General features: G+C 36.2%; 1 protein-coding gene across 1 annotated transcript in view; it reads left to right on the top strand.

Moving 5' to 3' along the window:
- THEMIS (thymocyte selection associated) overlaps positions 1-27,855 on the top strand; it is a 239,256-nt gene that overhangs the window by 91,905 nt on the left and 119,496 nt on the right. Inside the window, exon 4 of the mRNA XM_051997716.1 lies at positions 11,288-12,336. Coding sequence (XP_051853676.1) covers positions 11,288-12,336 — 1,049 coding nt within the window. The remainder of the gene's footprint in view (positions 1-11,287; positions 12,337-27,855) is intronic.

The raw sequence follows: 27,855 nt of genomic DNA, 5'->3' as shown, positions 1-27,855 counted from the left end.
AATGCAACTACATTATTTTTGAACAATTACCAATTTCTAAATGTGAGTTATGGGTTAGTTTTTTCACTAAAGGAGCTGGAGAATGAACCATACTTAGTTTAATAATAATGAAAGTAGAAGATATGACAGAAACAATAATTAGAACATTTTAAGCATATTCAGCTTTCTCAAATTGAGAAAAATTTGAAGAAGATGAAGCTAGGAGAAAGTAGAAAATGTAAGTTGTTCATAAAAAAAAAAAAGAGATTAAGTGGATGTGTTCATGGGCAAATGCCCTATGAATTTCAAATGAAGATGTAAGAAGAATCTAGAACTCAGCAATTATGAATGAAACTGATGAATCAATAAAAAAGGAGAAGTGAAATGTAAGTGGTATGCCTAGCCAGTAAAATTCACAGAGCACTTCAAAAATAGAGATGGGTTTTATAAAACCATTTTTGAGTGGGTAAGCATTGAGGAAATGATAAAGAAAGTGAACTCTGAAAATGGAAGTATTGGAAAAAGCATAAAGAAGTGATTTATTTAAAAACAGAAGGAACTAGAGGTTGAGAAAAACTTCAGCACTTAAAGTATGTTAAGTTATAAAAGATCTTAAGAAAAAAGAGGCATAGGAAAATGAATTTCTTGCCTCCAAGAATTAAAAGAGACAGAATCTTCCAAGATTTGTAGCCATATACTTTTAAGGGACTATAGAGAGAAGACACTGTAATATTGAATGGGAGTAAGCATTTAACCAAACCTTAAAGTCTTGGAGGAGAAAAAGACTGGAATGGGAAATCAATTTATTTTCATAATTGCAAACTTAAAAATTCCAATAAGATTTTCAAACAACAAATTTTCAAAGGATTTTAGAAATTGCATGTTTTCTTTTTTGAGACTATTTTCAGATGCTATATTGGCTAAAAAATTTCCTTAGATATCTAGATAATTCAAGCAAGCATCCAAAGACTAACTCTAAGATCTTGAAATATTGCAAAGGAAAATTTGGAAATCTGAGATAGTTTGGTGTACTTGAGGTCTACGTGAAAAAATAAATATCCCTAACAATTGCTTTGAAGAAATAAAGTTAATGGAATGGTTTAACAATTAAAAAAAGAAAAAAAGAAAAAAGGGGGAAATTATCTCATCTACTTTGTCAAGCAGAAAGGAAATATTTTTTAAGCCTGAAGTCTGTTTTCAAAACCAGAAATGATAATGAATTCAACTTCTGTTTACATTACACTTTAATTGTTTTTAATGTTTGCAAAGTACTTTATGTTCACTACTTTGTTTGACCCTCACAGTAAAACTATGGGGTAGCTACTGTAGATATTTTTATGCCCATTTTAAAGATGGAAAAACTAAAGTCCAAAAAGATAAAAGTTACAGTACCAAAGATGGGATTTGGATTTAAAGACTCCAAATCCAATTTTTTATCCAAAATTATTCTTACTGAACATGGGGAAAAATCTTCATAATTACCCTGACAGGGAATTTATGAAAGCTGAAACATGGTAAGATGTTTATGTAGGAAAAATATCTGTGGAAAAATCATTGTTGGGAACTCCTCTCTTTTTTTGGAATTGGCCTTTGCAGTTTGATTAGTAATGGTTTCTACTAAGCCTGTGGTGTTACACTTTGGTTAAGAACAAAATAGATGCAAGATAGTGGAAAGACAGGTGAAGATACCTTGCACAAATACAACTGAAAACAAGAGGAGAATAGCAATATTAAGAAAGATCAACAGTTTTATGGACTGGGGTAAAGGCTTACAGTTTATGTACCCAATCAATAGGAAACTTGTGTCTTAAGTGCACTTAAAGTTTGTCTTGTGTGGAAGAGGGCTCAGCAGACTTCTTCACCTGATCCAAGCCCCAGTTCAACTCTCTCCTCTCTCTGGGTAAGGGTGACTAAAATGAAGTTCATAAGGAGACAACCCCATATCTCTTTGGGGTTTTATGCATATTTGTGCATTTTGTGCAGAAGGTCCAGAGGGAGATACTTGGTCCAAAGTAATTGGGTTTCTGTTATTAATTTAGTGAGCTGTCACTTAATCTCTTGATTCATTCTCTCTATTTTATCTGATGAGGGAAGGTGCCAATGAAACTCCCAGGTAATAACTAAGGCCTGCATGAAGAGCTGCAGAATCTTGCCTGTAAAGTGGGCCCCTTGCTGAGTCAATTCATTCCACCATCCCATACTGGGGGATTATTTGTTCCAGCAGAATTTTGCATACCAGGGGAGCAGTGGCCCACGGCAAAGGAAAAGCCTTCACTCAAGATGTCAGATGGTTCACTATGACCAACAGACATTTGAGATGGCCTATTGGGGGCAGTTCAGTAAAGCCCACCTGTATTTTCTGATATGGCTGGAGGCCTCATGGCCTCCTCCCATTGGGGTTCAGTGCAAGGCAATCTTGTTAATCCTTTGACACACAAAACAACCATCCACTAGCTAGCTTGCTAGTGTGTGAAGGCCAGATGACACATACCATATAAGAACAGCATCACACAGGTTCTGGGCATCCCAGTGACTGCCCTGATGCAGATGTTGAAGGACCTGTCTCATACCTGATTTGGTCAGTACCTCTCTGCCATCTGGGAGAAACCATTGGCAGCTCTGTTCCTGCACTCCCAAGGATAAAGCTTTTTTTCTGCTCTTCTGTTGTAAAAGATGGGGAAGGAAGAGTTGGAAGAAAAGAAGGATTAACAAATAATTGGGCTGTTTCGAGTCTACAACTCCCATTCTCTTTGTTTTCCTCAACAGCTAGGAGGTTGCCCTGTCTTCAAACAACTGTCCAGGCTGATGACCATTTACAAGGATTATTGATATATTTTCTGATAGCTTTAGGTTTTCTAGCACTTGGAAGACAAGAGTAACATGGGCTGGGTCTCTCCCCTTGCTATTTATCATTCTCCTTTCCTCCCATATTTCCCCCAAAACATGAGCCATGTTCCAAGCATATTTAGACTCACTATAGACATTGCCATTCTTTCCATCTAATAGTTTTAGGACCTGCTTTAGTGCATAAAATTCATAAGTTCGAGCTGACCCTGAATTGGGCAGTCTACCACTTCCAGTCAAGGAGAGGCTGGCACCATTTATCATAGGATATCCATTTATCCTTTTCCCTCCATCACTCTAGAGGATCCATTTATGAACAAATTCATACCCTTTAGAATTGGGGACTTAAACAAACCTTTTCTAATCTTGGTTTGGAGTTCAATAAAATCGATACAGTAATGTTCTAAACTGCTCAGATCCTCCCTCCAATAGTCCATTAAAGATCTGATGGAGTCCTTGTCATCCTTCTAACGATATAAGGTATTGTCTCCCCCTTGCCATTAGAGTGGGATCCCTCAATTTAATTTTTAAAGGCGTCATCTGGACTTTCTCCCTGTTTGTAGAGCCTGCCCAAACTTCTGAATCAATTTGCCCCCCTTCATCTTTCATGAAAAAATTTTAACTGGGACAATTTGGATTCTCCTAGGGGTTAATTGAATAGATCTCTTCCTAACAAACTTATTCCCATCTCCGGTACCAGAAGCAACCTGCTCAAGACAGTGGTTCTAAAACTTCAGAAAGGGGAACAGTGAAATTTTCTCATTTTACTCCTGAGATGTTGAGAGTTTCTTGCGATAATTTAGTCCTAAAGAGCAGGCAAAGTTCAGAAGACCAAGTAGCACCAGTATCTATCAGGAATACCACTTCGTCCCTTCAGGGCCCCTCCCTTAAATTTATCAAGAGTTCCCAGTGGGATTGTTCAGTTAACCCCTGACATCCCTAGTCTTCCAGTTCCACCAAACAATACATTCTTTCCTCTATTTGTTGTTGGGGACAGTCTCTCATTATGTTACCCTCCTTTCCACAACCCAAACATATTAAAAGCTTAGTTCTTTCCCTATTCCTGCCTTCAGATTTCTTCTTCCACTGCCCTGGTATTCTCTTTCCTTTGTATCCTTCCCTAGTTTGGGGCTTCTTCCACTGTCCAGAATTCTTATGCATCCTTACCATAATTTGGACAGTCTGCACATAAGTCAAGTTTTATGTTTTTGCTTTTCATTCTCTCTCCTCACACATACTTTAGTGGCCTTCTCCAAGAGGTTTTCCAAAGTCTTATTGTTTCATCTGTCAATCTTCTGAATCTTTTTACTAATATCTGACCAGGCATTAGTTACAAAGTTTACCTTTAGCATGGACTCACTGCCTGGGTCACATATCTAATCTTGAGTATTTATTAACATTTTCTTTTAGCCTGTTTAGCAATGCATTTGGTGACTCCTTCTTTTTTTCTGGGTAACCTCAAAAGCCTTTTTAATATTCTGGAGCTGTAGAATTGTGTTCTTAATTCTAGTAATAATTAATTATCTCAAGTCCTGCAGGTGTATTCTATGGACCTTATTGTTGTGGTCCTATCTAGGGTCAAAAGTTGGGTATTTTTGGTCTTCTGGGACCATCCCAGCTGGTGAATGTCTGTGCTCCCATTCCACCATTGTGGTTCTCCTAATCATCCCTCTTTTTTCAAAAAAGAATGAGGGGCATTTGTCCTGGCTCTGGAAGGAAGAAGAGGAAGTAGAAAATAAGGGAGAGATAGAGCATGAAGAGGATCCCAAAGGTGGGGGTTAGATGCTTCCTTGCCTCTTACCACCATCTGCTGTACTTCTGACATCCAAAGTTCCACATAAGAACTTTCCTACTGATTAAAAAGCTGTTTGCCACTTATGTATAAATGTAGTTTTTGGCATACCCAATTCTTGGAGGGGCTGAATTTTGGCCACATAGTGCCACTTCTGATATCCATTCTACTCCAAACAAGGCCACAATATTTAATCATCTTTTTTTTCTATCTTTCCCTTTATATTTTGGCAGCTCATTCCAATTTTGCAATCGATTGCTTAATGGACTACAGGTACCTCATATTTGCACTCCAACTGCATTGGTTTAGACTGCTCTTTCTCCCTAATTTATTAGAGTGGTCACCATACCCTCCAAATTCAGGAAAACTTAGCTGAATAGGGAGGGTCACTTGCTCCCTTCAAGTTACCCATGAAACATTTGTGATTGTCCTTGTGTTGAGCTTCCATCTTAATTTAGTTGGGAGTTGTTATTACACTCCCTGAGTCTAAACCCCTAGCCTCAACAAATAATCTTCAAACCTCTGGTAGCTATATGTGTATAATTTTTGTGACTCCTCCTTGCCTGAGACTGGGACTTCCTTACTATCGTTTTGATTTGTTGGAGCTCTACTTTCATTTCTATCTCTCTTAGTCCCTCTCTTCAGGATTTTCCTTTCATAGAGTGGGATTCCTCACCAGAAACAGGAGTCTCCCAATAAAATTTGGGTGTGTGCTGAACTCTGTTCTCTGTAGGAGACCTCTTCTCAACCAAAGGATGAGCTCCCAACACTGTGTGGATCAGAAGATCACTAATTCAATTAAATACAGAGAGAGGTTTCTAAGGTAGAAAATAGAAGCATTTATTTGTTCTAGTCTCATGAGAATTGAGTGTCTCTCACCACCAGAGCAAACTGGCAATGACATGAGACATACTGAAGGCAAGCAGGAGGTTATATATTCTAACATAAACAAGTCTAAGAAACACTCCAAGGTCTGGAACTCCACTCTGATCTGAGCAGGTGATCTCACATTCTAGTCACGAGCAAGGAAATATCTCTTACCCCATCCTAACACAGAAACCATAGAATTACCTTAGATGGGAATTCTGATGTTAGGGTGGCTGTTATTGGAACAAGGGGGGTGGGGAGTGGAGGTGGAGATACTGCCTGATTTACCTGGATCACATGATTTACAGGAATATGAAAATTAGGCTTGTGTGCTGAGGCTCAAGTCAATCTGGCTAAATTTTGAAGCACAGTCTCCATTTAAACATTATCTTCACCAGATTATGTGTGGGAAAGTTTTCATGACTTCCTTGTTTTATTCAGTAGAAACAGGTCATCTGGTAAAAGGAAGTAAAAGACAGTGGTAAAAGTATTGGACTAGAACTCTACAAACATCTGGGTTTAAATTTCACCATTGATATTTACTATTTGAGTTTCAATTTTTCTATCTGCAACATGAAAATAATTTTTTTGAGAATTTTTAAAAATGAGATAAAGTTTCTAAAATATTTTATAAAGTATAAAGTGATATATAAATGTCACTGATCATTAATATGAAATGCTTATTAATTTTTGATGCTTTCTTCCTCTTCCTCAAAGGGAACATCTAGGTGAATAAAAACTATTCATATTTAATTTCAACCTCAAGAAAAGAATACTAAGGACAAAAAAAAATTTTTTTAAGCTATTTTTTAGATAAAGGAGAAGAAATGAAGCAATTGTCCCCTTGTTTGGGATAGGTAGTGTGATGTAAATTGTTGAACAAAACAATGTTCAACTATGTGTTTCCTTTTTTTTTTTCTTTTCCAAAAGGGAGAATTGTTTTCATATCAAAAACAGTGCCATAAGCATTTGGGTGGAGAGAATTGAAACCCCCTAGAAGTTGAAAAAAGTAGCAAAAAATCATCTAGATGCCTTAAATCTGCCCTAAAATTGAATTCTAATGTGCTGAAAAGATATTGTAAGTATGCTTTCATAACCACCAATGGTAATCTTTAAGAATCATGAAGAACTAGAGTTTGTGAAGATCATAACAGACAAATGTACTAATTTCTGAAATAGAAAGACTTGAATTTTAAAAATATTATATCCAAATGTCAAAGTCTGAAAAAATCTAGAACTGCTTTATTAACAATTAAATGATTGCTTTAATTATTATGGTTTTGGAGTACTTATTGTACTATTGTACATTTTGATTATTAGAAACCAATATAGGTTCACTAAGAACAAGTCATTGAAATAGTATCTTTTTTTCATTTTATAGGACACCAAGTATAATATCTCCAAAGAATGTCATAAATAGAGTATATTTTTTATTTTAGCAAAGCATTTGAAATAAGCCTTCTAAAATAATCTTTGTTACTAATGTGGTGGAATGTGCAATATTTGACATTTGACTTTCAAATGGATTAAGCTATCATAAACAAGTATTAGGAAGATAAGAGGAGTGACTGAGAGTGCTATCTAGGACTATCTTTTTGTTGTTGACTAGGTAAATTAATAGATAAGCAGATTTAAGGGTAATACAAAGCAGAAAAAGAAAGTTAATCCAGTAGATTACAGAATCAAAATTGGAAATGATTATATGTTAGACTTTTACAAATCAGTGAGATGAAATTTAACTAGGATAAAAAAGTATCACATTTTTTTCCATATAAAATACTTGATGGTCCTGGATGACTCTAACCTTGACAGGAGTCAATAACTTGATGCAACCATTAACAAAAGTTAATGTGATCTTAAACTGCATAATAGAAGTATAGCCTTTAGATTACAAAAAGCCATTCTGTATTGATATGACTAAGGCTGGTATTGTATTTGTTCGTCCTTTGTTCTCAGAGAAGACCTTGACATCAGGGAGGGGACGCCATAAGATTCAAATGAATTGGATTTAAGTGGGGGTGGGTTGTTTCAAAGTTACCTTTCTCCTCCAGAGCCATCTGTATTCAGGGACAAGATTCAGATCTGAAGGATTGCAGATGGCTCTGGATGCAGTAGGAGATCTTGACCTTAAGCTAAACTCTTTAACATGTCTCAGTTTGACCGACACAACATCCATCCTGGAATTAAGGGTGGGTAAGAATTGAGGAACAGAATGATCTCTTTTACCTATTCAAAACAAATAACAATTTGAGAGGGAAAGACCCTCAGGGTTTCTGGCCAAAACAGGAACAATTGTTATTTATTTTCATTCTGAATCAACCATGACCCAAACAATAACCAGCTGGAGCTTGGCTAGAGAACTATTGCTGGGCAAAGTGAGCCAAAATGATTTGGATTTAAGGCATAGTCCTTAAGAAAGAAATCTAGCCAGTAAACAACCACTGGATATCTTGGGAGGTTTCAGTGATCAAAAATATTTTTTAAGATTTCTTTGAGCAGAGAAGGCAGAGTCAGCCACAAGTAAAATGATAGAGCAACAATAGCAGTTATAAATGATCTCTCAATTGATCCTTATAACAAGGTTCAGAAAAGTTCACAAATTTTGTACTCAAATCATGTGATGAGCAGTCATTAAAACCATTGAAACATCATTTTTTTGTTGGTTCATGAGTCTGGACTCCAAAAAGAGTCAAGTCTATCATTGTTGATCATTTCATAATCTTATTGTTGCTGTGTACAATAATTATAATACAATACAATGTGACTGTGTTCTCTTGGTTCTACTCACTTCTTTTAGTATCAATTCATGTAAGTCTCTCCAGGCCTTTCTGAAATGATCCTGCTGATAATTTCTTACAGAAAAAGAATATTCCATAACATTTATATACTCTTACTTATTCAGCCATTCCTCAACAGATAGACATAAACTCAATTTCCAGTTCCTTGCCATTACAAAAAGGCTGCTACAAACATTTTTGCACATATGGGTTCTTTTCCTTTTTAAATAATGTCTTTGGGATACAGACCCAATAGAGACACTGCTGGATCAAAGGGCATACATAGTTTGATAGCCCTTTGAGCATAATTCCAATTATTGGATCATTTCACAATTCCACTTCTAATGCCAGAGAAACTGAGGCAAGACAGAGATCAGTTTTTAATAATTTAATTGTGGAGAGTTTTAGACTAGCCAAGGCCATTTGACTTCATGGAACTCTTGTCACAAGCATTCAGCAGTGAGCAACTAATTCAAGAGATTTTTATAGGGCTCCAGATATAGGGGAAACAAAGGCAGGGAGGTGAGGATACTGGATGAGTGGATAAGCCATAGTTCCAGGAAAGGATCATAACTTAACTCTGATGGGATAAGGGTCAATATAAGGAGGTCGAGGGCAGGAGACAGCAAGGCAAGGGGTAATACTCAAAAGGAGGGGAAATTATTGCAGCAAGTGATAGGGGGAACCATGAAACCATCCTCTGATTTTGGGGTGGGAAGCCATGGGGAAACTCTTGAGAAACTTTCCTCTGGGAGAGGCCTGCCTTTTCAAGATAAAGTGGCTTCATTTTATTATCTTGGTGGGACTAGCTGCACTCTCTATTGAGTTGAGGCCAGGACCACTTCTACTTAGCTCAAACTTAAGTGATCTCATTCAATTAGAAATCTAGGCCTGGGGGCAGTGACAACATTGAAGGAATTTCATTCAATTCATTTCTTATTTAAAAAGGACAATTTTAAAAAATTAATTAATTTTTAAAAATAATTATAACTTTTTATTGACAGAACCTATGCCTGGGTAATTTTTTTTACAACATTATCTCTTGCACTCACTTCTATTGCGATTTTTCCTCTCCCTCCCTCTGTCCCCCTCCCCCAGATGGCAAGCAATTCTATACATGTTAAATATGTCATAGTTGTATCCTAGATACAATATATGTGTGAAGAACCGAACAGTTCTCTTGTTGCATAGGAAGAATTGGATTCAGAAGGTAAAAATAACCTGGGAAGAAAAACAAAAATGCAAACAGTTTACATTCATTTCCCAGTGTTCTTTCTTTGGGTGTAACTGCTTCTGTCCAGCATTGATCAATTGAAACTGTTAGATCTTCTTTTTGTCAAAGATATCCACTTCCATCATAATACATCCTCATACAGTATCATTGTTGAAGTATATAATGATCTCCTGGTCCTGCCCATTTCACTTAGCATCAGTTCATGTAAGTCTCTGCAGGCCTTTCTGAAATCTTCCTGCAGGTCATTTCTTACAGAACAATACTATTCCATAATACTCATATACCACAATTTATTCAGCCATTCTCCAATTGATGGGCATTCACTTAATTTCCAGTTTCTGGCCACTACAAACAGGGCTCCCACAAACATTTTGACACATATATGTCCTTTCCAAAAAAGGACAATTTTAAACTCATAATTTGCAGAGGTCCAAAGTGGCACAGCAAAGATACTAGAATAATTTTTCATTTCCTTCTCCAGCTAATTTTACAGATGAGGAAACTGAGACAACAGAATTAAATGACTTGCTCAGAATCACACAGCTAGTAACTGTCTGGGGTTGAATTTGAACTCATGAAGATGAATTTTCATGACTCCAGGCCAAGCTCTCTATTCACTGTATTACTTAGCTATCCTAGGAGATTACAATTTGGGTTATCTTGGTTCCAGCTGTTTGCTTAAGGCAATAATAGGGTTAATTAAATCACTCTGTTAGTGAAGTGAGTACATTTTATTATAATACAGAGCTAACAAGGCCAAGTTCAGGGTTTCCATATTTCCTTGCTTGGTTGTAAAGCCACAGCCTCTAACTTTAAAGTAAGAATGTTATTTCTCACAAGTGTGCCCTGGTTATAAGAATCTGGTTGAGACATTTTAAATGAATGAATATATGCCTCTCACCAGCACTTGGAAAATAACTCAGAGTATATGATGATAACTTGAGTATCTTTATTTTTGTTAGATAACATTATAATTAAAATTTGAGTTAGAAAATATTATATTATTATTATTTTATTTTAGGGAAACTCAAAGTTATCTTTGTAAGAGAGCATCAACATTATTATTATATTCTAGGGAAGTAGACTTTTCCCAAATCTTTCTTGATGTAATTCAAGTCTATTTTATACATGGGAAAACTCATACCTATATCTGTTAAAATGGCAAAAGAAAGATCAAACCATGTCCATAATTGGATCTAGAATGAAATTGACTTAGAGTGTGAAGCTCTATCTTTTTTGACCCTTTTGTCAATATTCATGTCAAAATTGTGTGGTTCAAAGTCATCTTAGCAACAGTAGAATGACACAGTAACTGAACTATTGAAAATATAATTGAGGTCTGTCTGGAATCTTTTTCTGCATTTAAATGCTTATACTGTAGGATTTTGTAGTGATCTCTTCATCACAAAGTAGTTTTTGGTAGGTCTGTTTTGGACTTTGGAGGACTTTATTTACTGATATTTCCAAAGGATCACAGGATTTAGAGATACATGGGATTTCAGAGGCCATTTAATCTAATTCCTTTATTTTTCTAATGAGGAAATTGAGACCCTGGTTTGTTCAAAATTATTATTGGATTTTACAATTTTCAGGAGTGATATTTATATACAAGTGTGTGTACATATATGTATATATATGTGAATGTACATACATACATCTATAGGTATGTGTATGTATGTGTATGGGTATTGGGAAGCACTCTAATGATACATTACCCCCCAAAAAATAAATAAATAAATAAATAAATGTTACTAACTCAAGTTTAAACACTTTTTTTTTCTTTTTCTTTTTCAGTCCGAAAGGATATAGTTCGTATCCTCTCTGACCTTGATGTGGAAGTTAAAGATGTGACTGACTGCTATGATGCTAAGTGTTTCCTTCAGCTCCTATCTACTGAAGATCTTTTTGAAAAAACTAGCAAAGAATTCCCCATGGCAGTTGAAGTGATAGAAGGCCCTCAAGGGAATCCACTGGGTAGCGGCTTATTGCAACCTGGGAAAACCATTGTCATCCACAAAAAGTATCAGGCATCGAGAATCTTAGCTTCAGAGATTAGAAGTGATTCCCCCAAAAGACATTTCTTGATTCCAGCTAGCTACAAAGGTAAATTCAAGCGGAGACCTCGAGAGTTTCCTACTGCCTATGACCTGGAGATAGTGAAGAGTGATAAAGAACAGCTCCATGTGGTAGCCACAAAAAGCTTTGATTCTCCTTATGAGGAGCTGTCGTCTGTGTCTGTGGGGGACCAGTTTTTAGTTCAGTGCTCACAGACCAGTGAAGTTCTGTGTAAGGGGATCAAAAAGGAAGTGGGTGTTCTGGCTTGTGAAAAAATCCTCAAAAAGGCCTGTGAATCTGTTCTTTTACCACTGTACATGGAAGGTGGCTTCATAGAAGTTATTCATGACAAGAAGCAGTACCAGCTTTCTCAGTTGTGTGCTCAGTTTCGCTTGCCTTTTAATGTCAAGGTCTCTGTGAGGGACCTTTCTATTGAAGATGACATTTTGGCCGCCATACCTGGCCTGCAGCTGGAGGAAGAGATCACAGATTCTTATCTGCTCATCAGTGACCTTACTAACCCCAGTGAGAGCTGGGAGATTCCTGTCAGCCGCCTGGGTATGTCTGTCCAATTGGTTAGCAGTTCAGTTGATGTCATTGACTCATTTCCAGTACGAACCACTGTAGAAGAAATCAGTGAAGAAGAGTACTACATGATAAGGAGGTATGAAAACTTAGCCTTACATCCACCACCTCGACCTCCCAAAAATCCCTCCATAATGGAAAGAAAATCAAATTTTCTTGCTCCTCCCAAGCTAAATATCATGGATCCACCAAAATCTTCCAAGGTAGGCCTTTGTTCCTTTAACCTAATAAACCTTGATGCATTTTCTAGAGGAGAGTTCATTGCTTGTCTTTATTAAATTTATTTTTTTGCTTACTTGCCTTTTCTTTTGCCGTATTTGAAATGAGGCTTTATGAGTTACATTAGAAGAGGGAGCCCTTACAGAGCATAAGTTGCTACAGTCATGTATTTAGACACTTAAACACAGGATGTTGTGTGATGTTTCTGCTGAATTAGGAGTAATAAGGATGGTATTTGTATATAAAGACTCAAACTGCCATTTCAATGGTGGTTTTGGTAATTATGAGTGTTTTATAAGGTATCTTAACAGCAAATCAATTTCATCTGGAAGCATTGAGTGTTTTCATCTAGGTAGTGTAGTTTAATACTTTATCTAGGAAATGAGCATACAATAAACTCCTCTGCTTTTGGGGTAGCTGGTAGCATAAGCTATAACACTTGTCTTCATTTTGTTTTATGTTCGAAAGATGGAAAATGGCTTGGCGAAACTGTGTATAGAAATGGGAACAGCATCTGCTCACATTCTGTCTGTCTTAGCCAGAGCTGTTATCATTCCCTCTTTCATTCAAAAACAAAATCAATAAAATTGCAGACAGTTCGAAATCGTTAGTCAATAGTGCCATCAGCAACTTAAAGATTTTCTACTGGAGCAACTTCATTTTTCCCTGAGCTAGTTGTCCTTTGGTTGTAGTCAGGATGCTGGTTGAAAAGAATACAACCTTTAGCTGATCATGAGAGAGATTATGCCCATTTTAGGATGTGGAGGTATACAAGGGGTAGAGAACTTTGGTGTGACAGAAACTGTAGAAACTGCAAGGGAGAATAAACAATTAGCATGACAAAGAGATGAGGGTGTTTCATTTATACATGAATAACCGCCTTAGGCTTTAAGTATATAGATGCTGATATACATTTAAACTCAGTTTTCAAAATTATACTCTGATTATATATAAGAGAGATCCAGAGAGATCCTTCTTCCTGTGAAAACTGAACCTGTAGGAATTTTCTATGCTTATGAATGTTAGTTGGATTCTTGACTGGATGACTGTTTTATCCCAAAGAATGCTGATTACAGGATTATCGTTAAACTGGAGGGAGGTCTCTAATGTTTGTAGGGTTCTGTCCTTGGTCCCTGAATGGTTCAACATTTTTATCCATGACTTGGCTGAAAGTGTAGAAAGATGACATGCCAATCAAAGTCATAGATGGTACAAAGCTGAGGAAGTTTTAGGCTGGATGGCAAAATCAGGGCTTACGGTGACTTTACTGTTAGAATGATGGACCAAAATCAACAGTAATCTGTCAGTAATAAATATGAAGTCCTACTTTTCATTTAAAAATTAACTGTCATATGAATACAGAAGTGAATTGTCTTGATAGCAGTTTGCATTTAAAAAAAAAAAACCCTGTAAATTTAAAAAGACTGATTCATTTTTAAAAACTAAAATCTGTGATTTCATTGTCATAAAGAACCCTCAGTGAGGAAATTACCTCTCCTAATGTCACTCTTGTGAGGTTTGAGAAACAGAAAGATGCCTAAGATTGTAATACCATAGCAACAGGTGGATGTGGGAATTGCATGTGATAGGAGATGGGCTACATTGAAGAAGAAATCCAGACCCTTTCCAGACTACTCTGCATAAATATTTGGTGCACCTTTAACTCATACTTTAAATGTTCAGGATTATAAGAAATCTTAAAATGACCTCATAAAGAACCAAGGCATATTAGAAAAAGAAGAGATTTAAGTGGTAAACTAGCCTAACATTGTCATTTTATGGGTGAAGGAACTGAAGATCAGAGCAATAAAGTGACTTGCTACAGATTGTTGTTGTTGTTGTTGTTTATCCTCTGGTCTTAAAGAAGACCATGACATCAGGGAGGTGATGCTGTGACAAACAAGTGAATTGGATTTAAGTAAGGGGAGATGGATGGAAGAAGGATGTTGTAAAATGAGGATTTTTTTTTTTTATGTCTTAATTGAACTAGATTCCTGCTGAAAGCCTTTCCAACTCTCAAATTCTATAAGTTTGGGAAAAGGAAATAAATTGGTTCTCTAACATTTTAAGTCCAATAAACCTTCTATTATAGATACTATACTATACTATACTATAATAAGAGGAACAGTTAAGTGAGCTCAGAGAACTTAGTTTACATGGGACAAGTTTTAGGGGCACATGGTAACTGTCTTCAGATACTGGGAAGGTTATGGCCATTTGAGAGAATTTAGAGGTTCTCAACAGAGCACTGAACAAGCACTAAAAATTACAAGAAATCAGGTTTTAGTGCAATATAAAGACAGACTTTTCTTACAATTCTTAGCATTTCAGATGTCCAATAATTGAATGAGATTTCTTACAAAATATTGAGCTCTCCGTCTTTGGGGAATGTATCTTTTGTGAACTATAAATGGAAAACATATTGATAAACTTCCCTTTAGAGGAATTTACTACTTGGAAAATCAACTACTGCTTATTTTTAATAGGAATATTTAGAAAAACTAGAATTAAAAAAAAATTATACATTCAGGCAGGTGTTTGCACACGTTTGTCTTTAACCCCATTGGAATTATAATGATGCATAGTTTCAATACAATGGAAAGGACAGTTTTAATGTGCTGTATCTCAGATGAAGCTGTTTAGAAAAAAAAAAAAAAACATTTAGAATTTTGGATGTAATGTTTTAAGTGTGGACAATTTTCCTTCTCTAAAGGTAATCAGTTTTTAAGGCTTCAAACTCACTCAATACTTTAAAATGCCTCATTACACACTGAGAAGAGAGTTTCGAATGCCTCATTAAGAGAAGTTTACTTTTACCTTCCCAATGGGTCATTAACCTTATTAGATCATTTCTTGTGTTATTAAGTTATTGGGCAGATAGATGGGAAGTCTAAATGTACAAGTATTTAAAGTATACGAGCTCTGGTCAAAATTTTATCCTACATTATTTATGTTACTTAATTCAGTACTTTACAATTCACAAAATCACAGAATTATAAGAATATATAATAAAGATTATTGAATCCATACTCTACAGTATCTTTGGAAATGTGTTCACTCTTTTTTGTGTGAAGACATTCAATATAAGAGAAACTAAGACATTTCCCAAAGTAGCCCATTCTATTTTTGGACAATTCTAATTGTATTAGGCCAGCAGCAAAATAAATAAATAAATAAATAATAAAAAATATTTCCTATTCATAAAATCAATGAATTTTATAATATTTTGTCACAATTTTAGATCAAGATCCAGATTTTGCCAACTAATGACAATTTTCATTAGAATCATGGTTTCCCACTAAAAACATTTATTAAAGAAAATTTTTCTATAATTCACTTCAACTAGTATTTGATAGTTTCCTGCTGTATTTTTCCTGTGTAACTTCCCTTTTTTGACTTTAACTGTTGCTAAAAAATATTAATCTTTCATTGCTTCCCATAACTTGAGCACCAATAAATACAATTTCCTTGAGCACTGATTCTTAGAAATATATCTTTTTATTTATTGAGATTTATTTTTCAGATAAAGAAAATCTGCATAATTACTATTGTCTTGATAATTTTCCCCTATCAAACTTGTTTTATTTATAATGATTTTTAGAACTAGTGGCTTGCTTGCTATATTTTCTTCCTTTGAATCATTTCTTTCTCTTGACATAAGTGTTTTCTGTTATAGATGTTTTCCTGTCTCCTAGTTCATAAATAAAAAATAAAAAAATCAGTATTTGGTTCACCCAAGTTATAATCCTAGAAAGAAGCAAACCCACTTAAATTGTAATAGATATTCTGAGACTGCTTTTCATGCCTTAATGAAAAGTTTGACACTTTAAACATATCTTCTTGCAAAAGAATTTATAAGCTAACATTTAAATTTGACTTTTAGATGTTAAGATCATGAACAAATTTTTAAAAGAGGATCTGAAGATAGAAATGTTACTTCAAATGGGCAATCACCATCTTGTTGGTTTTCTACTTTGTCATATCATCTTATTGTTACAATTTGAGTCAATTCCTCTTAATCCAAATTACAAGATTTTCTTAAGTTGAGAACAGACAGGTTTTCATTTATTTATTTATTTATTTTACTGTGTAAGCCTGACTTTGTAGCTTATGATAGATGATGATACTGAATAATATGTGTAGAAATGCAGGTTTATATATTATTTAGCAAAATAGCCAGTCTTTGAATGGTGTGTCTGTTCTCTTCAGTCCACAGTCCACAGTCCACAGGGATAGGAAATTCAAGCTCATTTGATCTGACCATCCTTGCTAGATATCATGTTTTAACTCAACTTTTCAGCAAAACTGTTTGTGAAAGTCTAGGAGCCGCTATTTCTCTTCTTTGCTTCTAAACATTTTGCAATATGATTTTTATCTCATTTTCAGCTGAAATTACCCTTTCCAAATTTACCAATGATGTCTTCATTGCCAAATCAAATAGCTTTTTCTCAATTTTCATCCTTTTTGATTTCTCTGTAGTATTTGTTATGTTAATGACTTTTCTTATTGGATACTTTCTTTTGGTTAAGCTTTCATGACACTGCTCTCTCTTCATTCCCTTTCTACTTACCTGACCACTCTTCTGCCTCTTTTCTAGATCTTTATCCCTGTTACCCCTCAAAATCTTGGCCCTCATCTCTTTTCCTTCTATCTGGTCTTAGCTTTCAAATTAGCAACTGCCTTTTTGACACTTCAAAATGCAATATTCTAGATGTGATCCTAAGATAAAGCATAGTAAAATGATCACCTTCAATGTTCAAGATATTATGTCTTTCTTAATGTAGCCTAAAATCAGCTTATCTTTTGGGAGAGAGGTACATGGGTTCCCCATGTTACATGATAGCTTTTTATTATACTCATAGTACATTAAAATTTCCAGGTCTTTCTTCACACAAAATGTTTTCTAGTCACACTTTACCTATCCAATTCTTCTAAAGTAGATCAAAACCATCACCACCAACACCAACAAGATGGAACCAAGCATTAGATTTCATATTTATCATTTTAAAAATTCATCTTATTAGATTTAACCTATTAACCTATGTCATGGGCCAGAACTCTTACTTGAAATAAGAATTCTTACAAGGTGCTAACTCAGTGGAATTGATAAATAAAATGGTTATCTAGTTTAGCATGGTGATTAATAGTTCTCTAAGTTCAGTATGACTGCTTTAATCTTACAATAAATAATGTTTTCCTAGTGATATAATGATTGGTTTATATTTAGAATAGAGTATATAAGCCAGGGGGGTACTGAGAGACAGAATCATTCCATTGTCCACCTTTGTGGTGGTTGGAGGCTGAAGCACAAGCCTTCAGACTCAGAGAGATTCATTCATCCCATCTCACATCACTGGGGTGGTAGGCTCTCCTATTTAGCTTCTCCACTGAAATCAAGACTCTAGAAGGCCTTTAAGAAAGCTAGCCCGGGTCCCAAGCAAGGAAATTCGATTGTGAAGGAGATAATAAAGGATTTAGACTTTAACACCTGGCTATTGTTGTGAAATGAAGGCTGGTCCCAAGACCTCCAGAAAACCAAACAAGAACACTACATTTTGATGCCTGAACAGGACCAAGGATTTAAGTTTATGATTCTGATACGATCTTGAGTTCAATGGAAAAGCTTCCAATCCTGATTTCAGTGGAAAAGTCTCTGTGACCCAGAAATTAGAGTAAGTACAAAAATAGACAAGAAGGAAACTTTGTAAAGGGCTAAAGTAGTGTTTCAGCTAAAATGGGACAAATGTTTAGAAAGGAGCTTTTTCCACCTCAAGGAAAATGTGTTGAAAGCATGGTTAGATTGATAAAACAAAACAAAACAAAACAAACAAACAAACTAACTAACTAAAAGGATTGATTGTAACTTGGGAGCAGATCATTCTACTTTTAGAAACATTACAATATACATCTCCTTGGTTCTCTAAGGAAAAAGAATTAGATACAGAGGAGTGGAAATTAATAGAAGAGCAATTAAATAAATATTACAAAGATAATGGTACTGAGTCAATTCCTAAAGAAACATTTTATACATATAACTTAATACAATTAGGTTTAGGAAATTATATAAGTTATAGAATAAGGAAAAAGAAGAAAGTGCAAGAGGGAAGGATACAGACAAACTAGGTGAAAAGGATGAAGAATTAGACAAGAATGGAGTTAAGTACAATTCTGATGAAATTAAGGAGTGTGGTGCTTCACAGCAGGAGCCATTAGGGCATTCCTCAACCCCTAACCTACCCCCCTCAATTAACCCTTCATGGATGGAGGGAGAAGGAGGAGGGGGAGGAGCAGTGACACAATCAGCACCTCCTATGAAGCAGCCTATGACAAGATTACAAAAAGCACTAGTTAAACCTAAAAAAGTACAGGATATATCTGATCTGATAAATGCATATCCTGTTATTGAAGAGTTCAACTCTTCAGGTCAACAAAGGAGAAGATACAATCCTTTTGATCTGAAAAAAATCAAGGATTTAAAAAAGGGTTACACTCTTTATAGGACTATATCATCTTATGTTAAGATGGTATTAGAGAATTCAGCTTGTGAATTTTAACCTCTAGTGATTGGAAATCTATAGCAAGGACATGTTTAGAACCTGGACAAAACTTCTTGTGGATTTCAGAGCATAGTAAACTATGTAGGATACAAGCCTAATGAAATAGGCAAACTGGATTTAATATACAAATCACCTTTGACCAGCTAGCAGGTAAAGGTCAGTATGCAGACACTTCAGTACAGATTAATTACCCTTTGATAGCATATGAGCAAATTGCTGCTGCTGCTATCAAAGCATGGGACACCCTCTCAGGAAAAAAAGACAGAGGAGAAGCCTTCACAAAAATAGAACAAGGTCCAAATGAACCCTTTGCTGATTTTGTGGGATGTCTGCAGACAGCTGTCATATGAACGATTGGTGAAAATTCAGCAACAGGAATAATGATCAAACAACTTGCTAGAGAAAATGCTAATGAGGTTTCTAGAAGAATTATTCTGGGACTACACAAGGATGCTCCTTTAGAGGAGATCTTAAGATGCTGTGCCATGGCGGACACAAATGTCTTTTGTAACCATGCTATGATGCAGAACATGGGAAGACGGGGTCCCTCTTGGCAAGGAACTTCCAGATGCTCATCAATACTTTCAATGTGGTAAAGTAAGGCATCTGAAAGATCAATGTAGGCATAGAGATAGAGTGAGAGGACAGGGTGAGAGAATAAAACCCCAAACCCTATGTACAAAATGCAATAAGGGCTTCCACTGGGCCTCAGACTGTAGATTGATTGAGGGAAACAAGAGGCGGGGACCAGCTCCAAGACTTCAAAGAGAAAACAGGTGGGGCATGATGGCAGCCTAGTTTACACCCAGGGAGTTTTTAGAAGTTCAGTATCCTGATATGATCAATCAGCTGAAAAGCAATCTGATGGGAAAAAGGCATTACTTGATCTCTCAGACAAAAAGCAATCAGATGGGAGAAAGGGATTACAAAAGGGGAAAAGGCTTTTTAATCTGACAGAAGGGCAGTGTTCAGTATGAGCAGCTCCAATGTAATTGCCAGGTGAAGTGGAGAGATCCAGAAAGTAGTGAATGGAAGGGATTAGATAGATTAACTGCTTGGAAGAAAAGGTGTGCTTGTATCTCTACAGATGGAGAAGGAATCACATGGGTACCAGCGAGCTGTATTCACCTTTTCCATCGGAGAGAGACAGAAATAGAGAAAAACCTTGAAATAAAGAAGAAGACCTAAAAAACATCTGACACTGAAAGAGTATGGCTAATAATGAAACTGTTACATAACTTCAAAACCAGCAGGAATCATTGGATTTCCTGAGATGAAAAATTGTTGATAAGACTGTTGCAGAACTTCAAAACTTTCAGGAATCATTGAATTCTCTGTCACATGAAGTGATGAACAATAGATTGGTTTTAGACTATTTCTAGGACTTATGGACATGTATAATTCCTCATATTGATTCATGTTGTTTGTTATGTAATACCTCCCATGTTGATGGATTTATGTATACTTGTTTCAAGTGAGACCCTTCAGAAACTCGCTAATCTGGTTTGATTCCCCATTTTCGTTTGGTGTTTTCATCTCCCTTCCTGAGTTATCAGGTAGGACATGATCACCTCCTTTTATGGTGTTTTCACCTCCTTTTTTCTGAGAAGTCAGGAAGGATATAATTACCTCCTTTTTTCTGAGAAGTCAGGAAAGCTATAATCACCTCCTTTTTGGGGTTTTCACCTCCTTGAGAAGTCAGGGAGGGCATGACCACCTATGTTCTAAAACAAAAGAAAGAGGGAGATGTTATGGGCCAGAACTCTGTACTTAAAACAAGGATTCTTACAAGGTGCTAACTCAGTGGAATTGATAAAGACAATGGTTATCTAGTTTAGTATGGTGATTAATAGTTCTCTAAATTCAGTATGATGGATTTAATCTTAAAACAAATAATGGTTTCCTAGTAATACAATGATTGGTTTATAGTTAGAATAAAGCATATAAACCAGGGGGAACTGAGAGACAGATTCATTCCATCATCCACCTTTGTGGTGGCTGGCGGCTGAAGCACAAAGCCTCAGACTCAGAGCTAGATTTATTCACTCCATCTCACACCATGGTGGTGGCAGGACTGTCCTCCTTAGTTTCTCCACTGAAATCAAGACTCTGGAAGGCCTTTAAGAAAGCTAGCCCAGGCCCCAGGCAAGGAAACTAGACAGTGAAGGAGATAATAAAAGATTTGGACTTTAACACCTGACTATTCTTGTGGTGATTACTCTACTGAAACAAAGGCTGCTCCAAGACCTCCAGAAAAACCAATAAGAACACTTCAAGCCTAGTCTCTTTTTTGAATCCTAAGTGTGTAAGCCAAGGATTGACTCTCCTAATTCTGTGTTGGCTATGAATTTCATAAACATATCACCTATGCTTTTATTCACATTATTGATGAATGTTGGTAATACAAAGCCAAACAGAACAGAAACCTCTTTCTTTGCTGATACCTACTCATCAATGTCACATTTTTGGGTCTGGTCTTTTAACCAATTCTGAATCCAGCTTATGGTTATCTAGTTGACATTTTTTTTTCCATTTTGTACACAAAGATAACATCAGAGATATTCTTGTGAAATCCAGTTGTACTATGGCTATTGCAATCTTAGGAGCCCTTTCAAAAAATAAAGAAAGTAATCTAGTCTAGTCTGTTGCAATTAAATCATGTGGGCTCAAATTAATCATTGCTATGTGCTCACAAACTATCTCTTTAATAATGATAATTAATATAATGATAACAATAATAATAATAACTATCTTCTAGATTTTGCTAGTAGTTAATCACTCTAAAGGTCAATTTTTTATAGATTCCATCTTTTTCTTTTTTTGATATTTGGGATAGTTGTTCTTTGGCATCTCTTCTTCTCTCCATAACTTTTTGAACATCAATGACAGTAGTTTGAGCATCATGTCTTCAATTTGAAGCTCTTTTTGAAATGTAGACAGTATTTCATCCAAGACTAATATGTGGGACGGGTGCTATACCCTTTCCCCAAATGAACTAATCAGAGTCATCTTCAGGTACAAAGAGAAAGCATTTATTTAGTTCCTGCAGGGAGAGACCCAGCATACTCAGGAAGCATCTGCCTGACCTGATAAACTGGGGAAATAGTAAAACTGCAAAAGACCCAAGTCTTTTCACTGGATAGACTAAAAAGGAAATAACTATCATTGACCAATGGTCACTGATGTCTGCTTTCTGTGAGTCATGTCACTTGCTGTAGCTGACCCAGGCTTAGAGACCTCTAAGTCTAGAGATCATGTAAGTTCTCCCAACGTGGGCCTAAGGCCTGATCTTCTGGGTCAGCAGACCTCTGGGAATAGGGATCATGTGACTTAGGCCTAAGGTTTGACCTACTCTCTCAAAGACTTTTTGAGAAAGCTTCACCTGGTCTCACTCACTAATCACTTGGATTTATTGTTAATAACTAGGGACTTTCGTCTTAGTGGTACTTCACTTATTTGGGTTATAAATCAAGAGTAATCATTTTTCTTATATCCTTTTTAGCCCAAAGATTATTCTTCTTGGTGGGGGAAAAATATAAGAAATAAGTAATTTTGCCTTCTTTTTAATTTTCTGTCATAATTAGTCCATTTCCCCAGAGCAATGATTTTATCTATTCCTTTAGCTTCAACATTACTACACTCTCCTAGTTTCATTATTTTTCCCACGTTTCTTCTCATTCTAGACTTCATCCTTCTAAAACTATTCTTTCTAAAACTTCTTCTTTGAATTTATCCTATTATTTCCTGTCTTTGCATCTGTTCTAAATAAAAAAGTTAGTTAATGAAATATGTCTGTGGTCCTTTTTAGACCTCTTCCCTTTCTCATCAGAATCATTTGTTAATTCAGAAAATTTAGAAATTTAGCTGAATCTTAATTGGAACAGAGTGATTTTGTTTTTTTCCAAGGTCCTAATGTCTGGAGGAGCAATGGTAGGCATACTTCCTTCCTTTGTTGATCCTCTCTGGCTCTATGTAGCTCTTATGGGATACTGTACCTTATCAGAGGCATTTTTCCCCACTACCATAACTCCTTCCTATTACTTCCTTCTTTCCTATTCATTATTATATGGGTGAAGATTATTGTCCATACCTAGAGAGATGGAGGTAGGGAAGGGATAGTCTTTTCCTCGTGTGGCTCTACCTGTCCAAGGCAAACTATCCCTTTTATCCTTTCTCCCCAGTTTCTGCTTAACTAAATTTGCCCTGGGTACCAGAATTGCTAGGAATAGAATCCGAAATAAGAATCAATTTGAAGAGGTTAAAGAACAGAGACTAGTTAGCATAAAAAAACTGAGGATTGATTTCATATTTATCTTAAGTCTTTTGAGGATTTATTTGGTGCAAGATCATGTCACCAATGTTCACTTTTGAAAATTACTAAACAAATGCAAAAATACTAGGGCTGAAGTAGGAGGGATTTAGATTAACTTTTCCCTGAGTTTACTTTGTTTTTTTCAAGACATGAAGAAGGATTATATTCACTTGATCTAATTGGGTTTATTGCTGACATTAAAAAGGATAAAGAATCTCACTGTTACTTGGAGTCTCACAGTTGGTTTGGGTTCTAAAAAACAAAGAATATGCAAGAATCTAAAACAGTCAGTCCAAACTTTTCATTAGAAAGAGCATGAGTTTGACTTCAAAGGACCCAGGGAGTTATCTCAGCTCTGACTCTTGTGTTAATGTTAGAGTTCGCATAATCTCTCCATTAATTCATTTGTAAAATAAGAGATTCTACTAGATGTCACCTCAAGTCCCTTCCAACTCTTACTTTTTGATCCATTGATTTAGGGTCCTATGATTCTGAGTTCGATGTTAGAATCTGTAGGATTTTACAAGAGCTCAAATCTAAGGAAGGGAATCCTAGGTACCTTTAAATAGTACAATCAGGAAAGTAAGAATTTAAGGGCTGGTAAAATTCCTTTAGTGTCAGGGACTGTGTTTAATGAATAATTCAGTTATTCTCTTTGGAGAAGAATGCAGTATAACCAGATTGCTTTAGCTATAAGGAAAAAATATGTTTCTAATAATGATACTTGTTTGTTCATTTAAAAGCTCATGAAATGTGCTCCGATGAAAGTTTTGCTGAACAAAATTGATACTTGTCTATTTGGGAAGAGGAAGAAAAGGATTTTGCATGATGCTGTCTGAAAATGAGAATCTGGATTGGATCAGGGTATCTCCAACTTCAGCCCTGAGGCTCACTTGGCTGCTTTTAGCTCTCCTTTGTTCAAATGAATATGTAATCAGATGAACAAGTCTTTGTGAAGAAAAATAATGATTTTGAGGTAGTGGAACAAACAGATAAGTACTATAAATTTGAAACAGACACACAGTGTGAGTTTGAGAATACCAGTTGACCTAGCAAAATCCCTTTTTTGTTGTTGTTATAATGAACTCTTAAGTACACTCAAGATCTGGATGTCTATAATTCTACTTCTGTTCACTACCAACATTTTAAAGGGATAAATAGTTGTCAATTTAAGAAGCATTTATCAAGTGCTTACTATGTTCCTGACACTTGAGACCTGGGAATACAAAAAAAAAAAAAAAAAGCATCTCCCTGTGCCCTTTTAACAAACAAAACAAAATAAATCCATCTTTGGATTTATTGGGTAGATAGTATGCAAAGAACTATGTATAAAGATAATATGTACAGAATAAATTGGAAGTGATCACTGAGGGAAGGTAAGTAGCATTAAGGGAGATTGGAAAATACTTCTTGCAGAAGATGGGATTTTAGCTGAGACTAGAAAGAAGTGAAGAAACCAGAAGGTAGAGATGAGGAAAGAGAGATAGACAGACAGACAGATACACACACACACACACACACACACACACACACACATGATACATACATACACACAGAGGACACATACACACACACATACGCAGAGAAAGAGAGAGAGAGAAAGAGAGAGTGAAAGGAGGGGAGAGTGTGTAGCTGTAGTTGGGAGATGGGCTATGTTGTACCTGAAAACAAAAAGAAAGGTAATGACACTGAATGTCAGAGTACACATAGGGCAATAAAATTTAAAAAGTCTAGTAGGAGGTAGGAAGGGGCCAGGGTACAGGCTACAGGTACATAAAAACCAAAATATTTTATATTTTTTTCTGTAGCTATATTTATATTATATTTATTACATGTCATAGTGGAAAAAAGAAATAAGTATTTATATTTTTGTTATTTGGTCATTTTTAGTTGTTGGATTCTTCATATTTCCATCTGGGGTTTTCTTGTCCAAGAAAGAAATGGTTTGCCATTTCCTTCTTTAACTCATTTTACTGACTCAAATAGGATTAATTTACTTAGCTAGGATCACAGAGCCAGTAAGCATCTGAGACTAGATTTGAACTATGATATTCCTGTCTCTAGACTAGTCACTTTGATGTCTCTAGACTAGTCTCTTTGGTAGAGAATTGAGGGGATGAGAATTCCCTCTGGTCGGTGCATAGGTCCAACATGAAAGAATTTGTGAACCTAAAAAGTCTGAATGGCAAAAGGAATTTTTATTGGCACTGAGAAGCCAGCTTTGCAAGGAAGACGGACTTCTTAGTGGCAAAAGGTCCTGTCAGAGAAAATGGCAAAGGTTAACACTGAAAACAGGGTATCTTCACAGCGGGCAAGAGTCCTGGCAGGCAGCTGTGCCAAGAAGAGAGCTTCTTGGCAAAGCATAATCCAACTTTGGACTTCTGCAGAGATTTGGAGTTTAAAATTGTCTTTTTATAATAAGTCTGAGGCTGGGGTTTCCATTGATTGAGCTTCAATGCCCCCAGGCCTAGATTTCCTGTTGAAAAGAGAGTACTTCTATTGGAGTTTCAAGATACTCAATATCAGGCCCAGATCTCCAACTGAATGAGAACACTTAAAATTGGAGTTACTCTGAGTGATCCTGGGCTAATCTTTAACTCAAAACAGGGTGCAGCTACTCAATAGAGGTGCAGCTAGTCCCCACCAGGATTTCCGACTGAATGAAACCACTTAACTGCCCTGAAGGGTGGGTCTTTGTCAGAGGAAAGTTTCACCCTCAAAAGTCAAGGGAGACACAATTTGTATCAACTTTATTCACTGTGCCCTCTAGTTGTCCAAATGCATTCTTACAGCATCATATGGCATTTACATGCCAGGCACTGTGAAGCTACGAATATTATTTCATTTGATATTTATAATAGTCCTGAGAATTGGTAATATGCTATTATTATTATTATTCCCATTTTATAGTTGAGGAAACTGAGGCAAACACAAAGATTAAATGATTTGCCCAGAGTTACATAGCTACTAAATAGCTGAGGCCAGATTTGAACTTCTGATTCCAGGCCCAGTGGCCTACCCCATCTATTACATTTGAAACTGGAGTTTATTGATTAGAAGTATAACTTAGTCGGGTCTGTGCTTTAAGCAGGCCAATTTGATAATCAGTCAAAAGATAGACTATCACAAAGGGAGATTTGAGTCACAGAGAAAGCAGAATGGTTCAAGCTGCATTCCAGAAATGATTTTTGGCCTACTGCAGGTTGCTAGCAGGTAAATGTGTGTCAGAATTCCTTTCCACTACCTTGACAAGCATATGTTCACAATGGGGGTTTGGATTGTCAAAGATATATATGGCTTTGACTTCTAAGTGCCACATCAGAGAAATGTAACTCCTGCACTCTGATGAAACAGCCTATAACTAGATTGGGAAAACGCATGTAGGATTGGAAGAGAAGATATTTCAGTCTCCTCAGAGATTTCAACTGGGGTCTGAAAACTGGCATATGAGAAACATTGCCTGGCCACTTCAAGCCCCAGAGTCTAGTTTGTCACCTGAATTTCCAAATATTGATCAGATAAAAGTCCACAAGGAGACTGTTGTTCTGTATTGAGTTGGGGATGGGGGATGGAGGTGTTTGAAATAGTTCTGGAACCCAAACTGGAGTAAGAACTGAAAAGGGAAATTATGGTTTTCTTGTTAGGGTCTGAAAGAGCAGCTCTGCAGCGGCTGCTTATGTTGGGGAATCACTTCTGATTGTTTGTGACAGCAGAAGTGGCTGATAAGTGCCAAAGACAGAAATCCACAGTCTCCCAGGCATTGTCCAGACCTTTGGAGCATAACACTGTACCCACCAGACTGGCATTTACAGGCTTTTAATCACGGATGCCCTGTCATCTCTGGCAGTGGTTTTGTTAACGAGCTGCTGAATGAGTCATCCCTGTGTCTGAATGTGTAGCAGGTATGGGATTTGAATAAGGTCTGATGTCTGCCTCAAGCTTTAGGAGCTTCTCTTTGCTTAACATCCAAGACTGCTGTTTGTCTTCCCTGTGAATGAAAAATATGTATACTTTTATATGACCATGTGTCACCAAAGTATTTCTATTTTCTAGGGACAGATGAAGATTGATGATTTGGGGTTTGATATCTCATAGCACATAAGTAGTGAACTGATCTCAATAAATAATCTCTTTTTAAAAATACCAGGATTATTGAATTAAGAGCTGGTTTAAACCAACTCTTAATAATTTAATTTCAGTGCACCTTCTATCTGGCAGTTAGGTGGAACAGTGGGTACAGCACAGGGCCATGAGTCAGGAAGACCTGAATTCAAATTTGGTTTCAGACACTTACTAGTTGTACAATCCTGGGCAAGTTACTTAACCATGTTTGCCCCAATTTCCTCATATGTGAAATGAGCTGGAGGAGGAAATGGCAAACCACTGCGTGTCTTTGCCAAGAAAACTCTAAGTGGGGTCAGGAAAAAATTGGACAAAACTGAAATGATTAAACAACAGTAGAATCCCCTATATGAGAAGATTTCTTGATATCTGACCTCTTTCGTCCTTAATTTCTTGTGTCTCCACTTTCAAAATAATCTTGTATTAACTTTATATCTATTTTCTATTTCCTTACATGTGCATACACTTTTTTTCTTGAGGACAGGATCTGTTATATTTTTATCCTTGTACCT

The sequence above is a fragment of the Antechinus flavipes genome, chromosome 4, assembly GCF_016432865.1.
Source record: "Antechinus flavipes isolate AdamAnt ecotype Samford, QLD, Australia chromosome 4, AdamAnt_v2, whole genome shotgun sequence".
NCBI classification, from domain to species: Eukaryota; Metazoa; Chordata; class Mammalia; order Dasyuromorphia; family Dasyuridae; genus Antechinus; species Antechinus flavipes.
The sequence above is the reverse complement of the archived record's forward strand: the minus strand, read 5'-3'. Positions and strand labels throughout refer to the sequence as shown.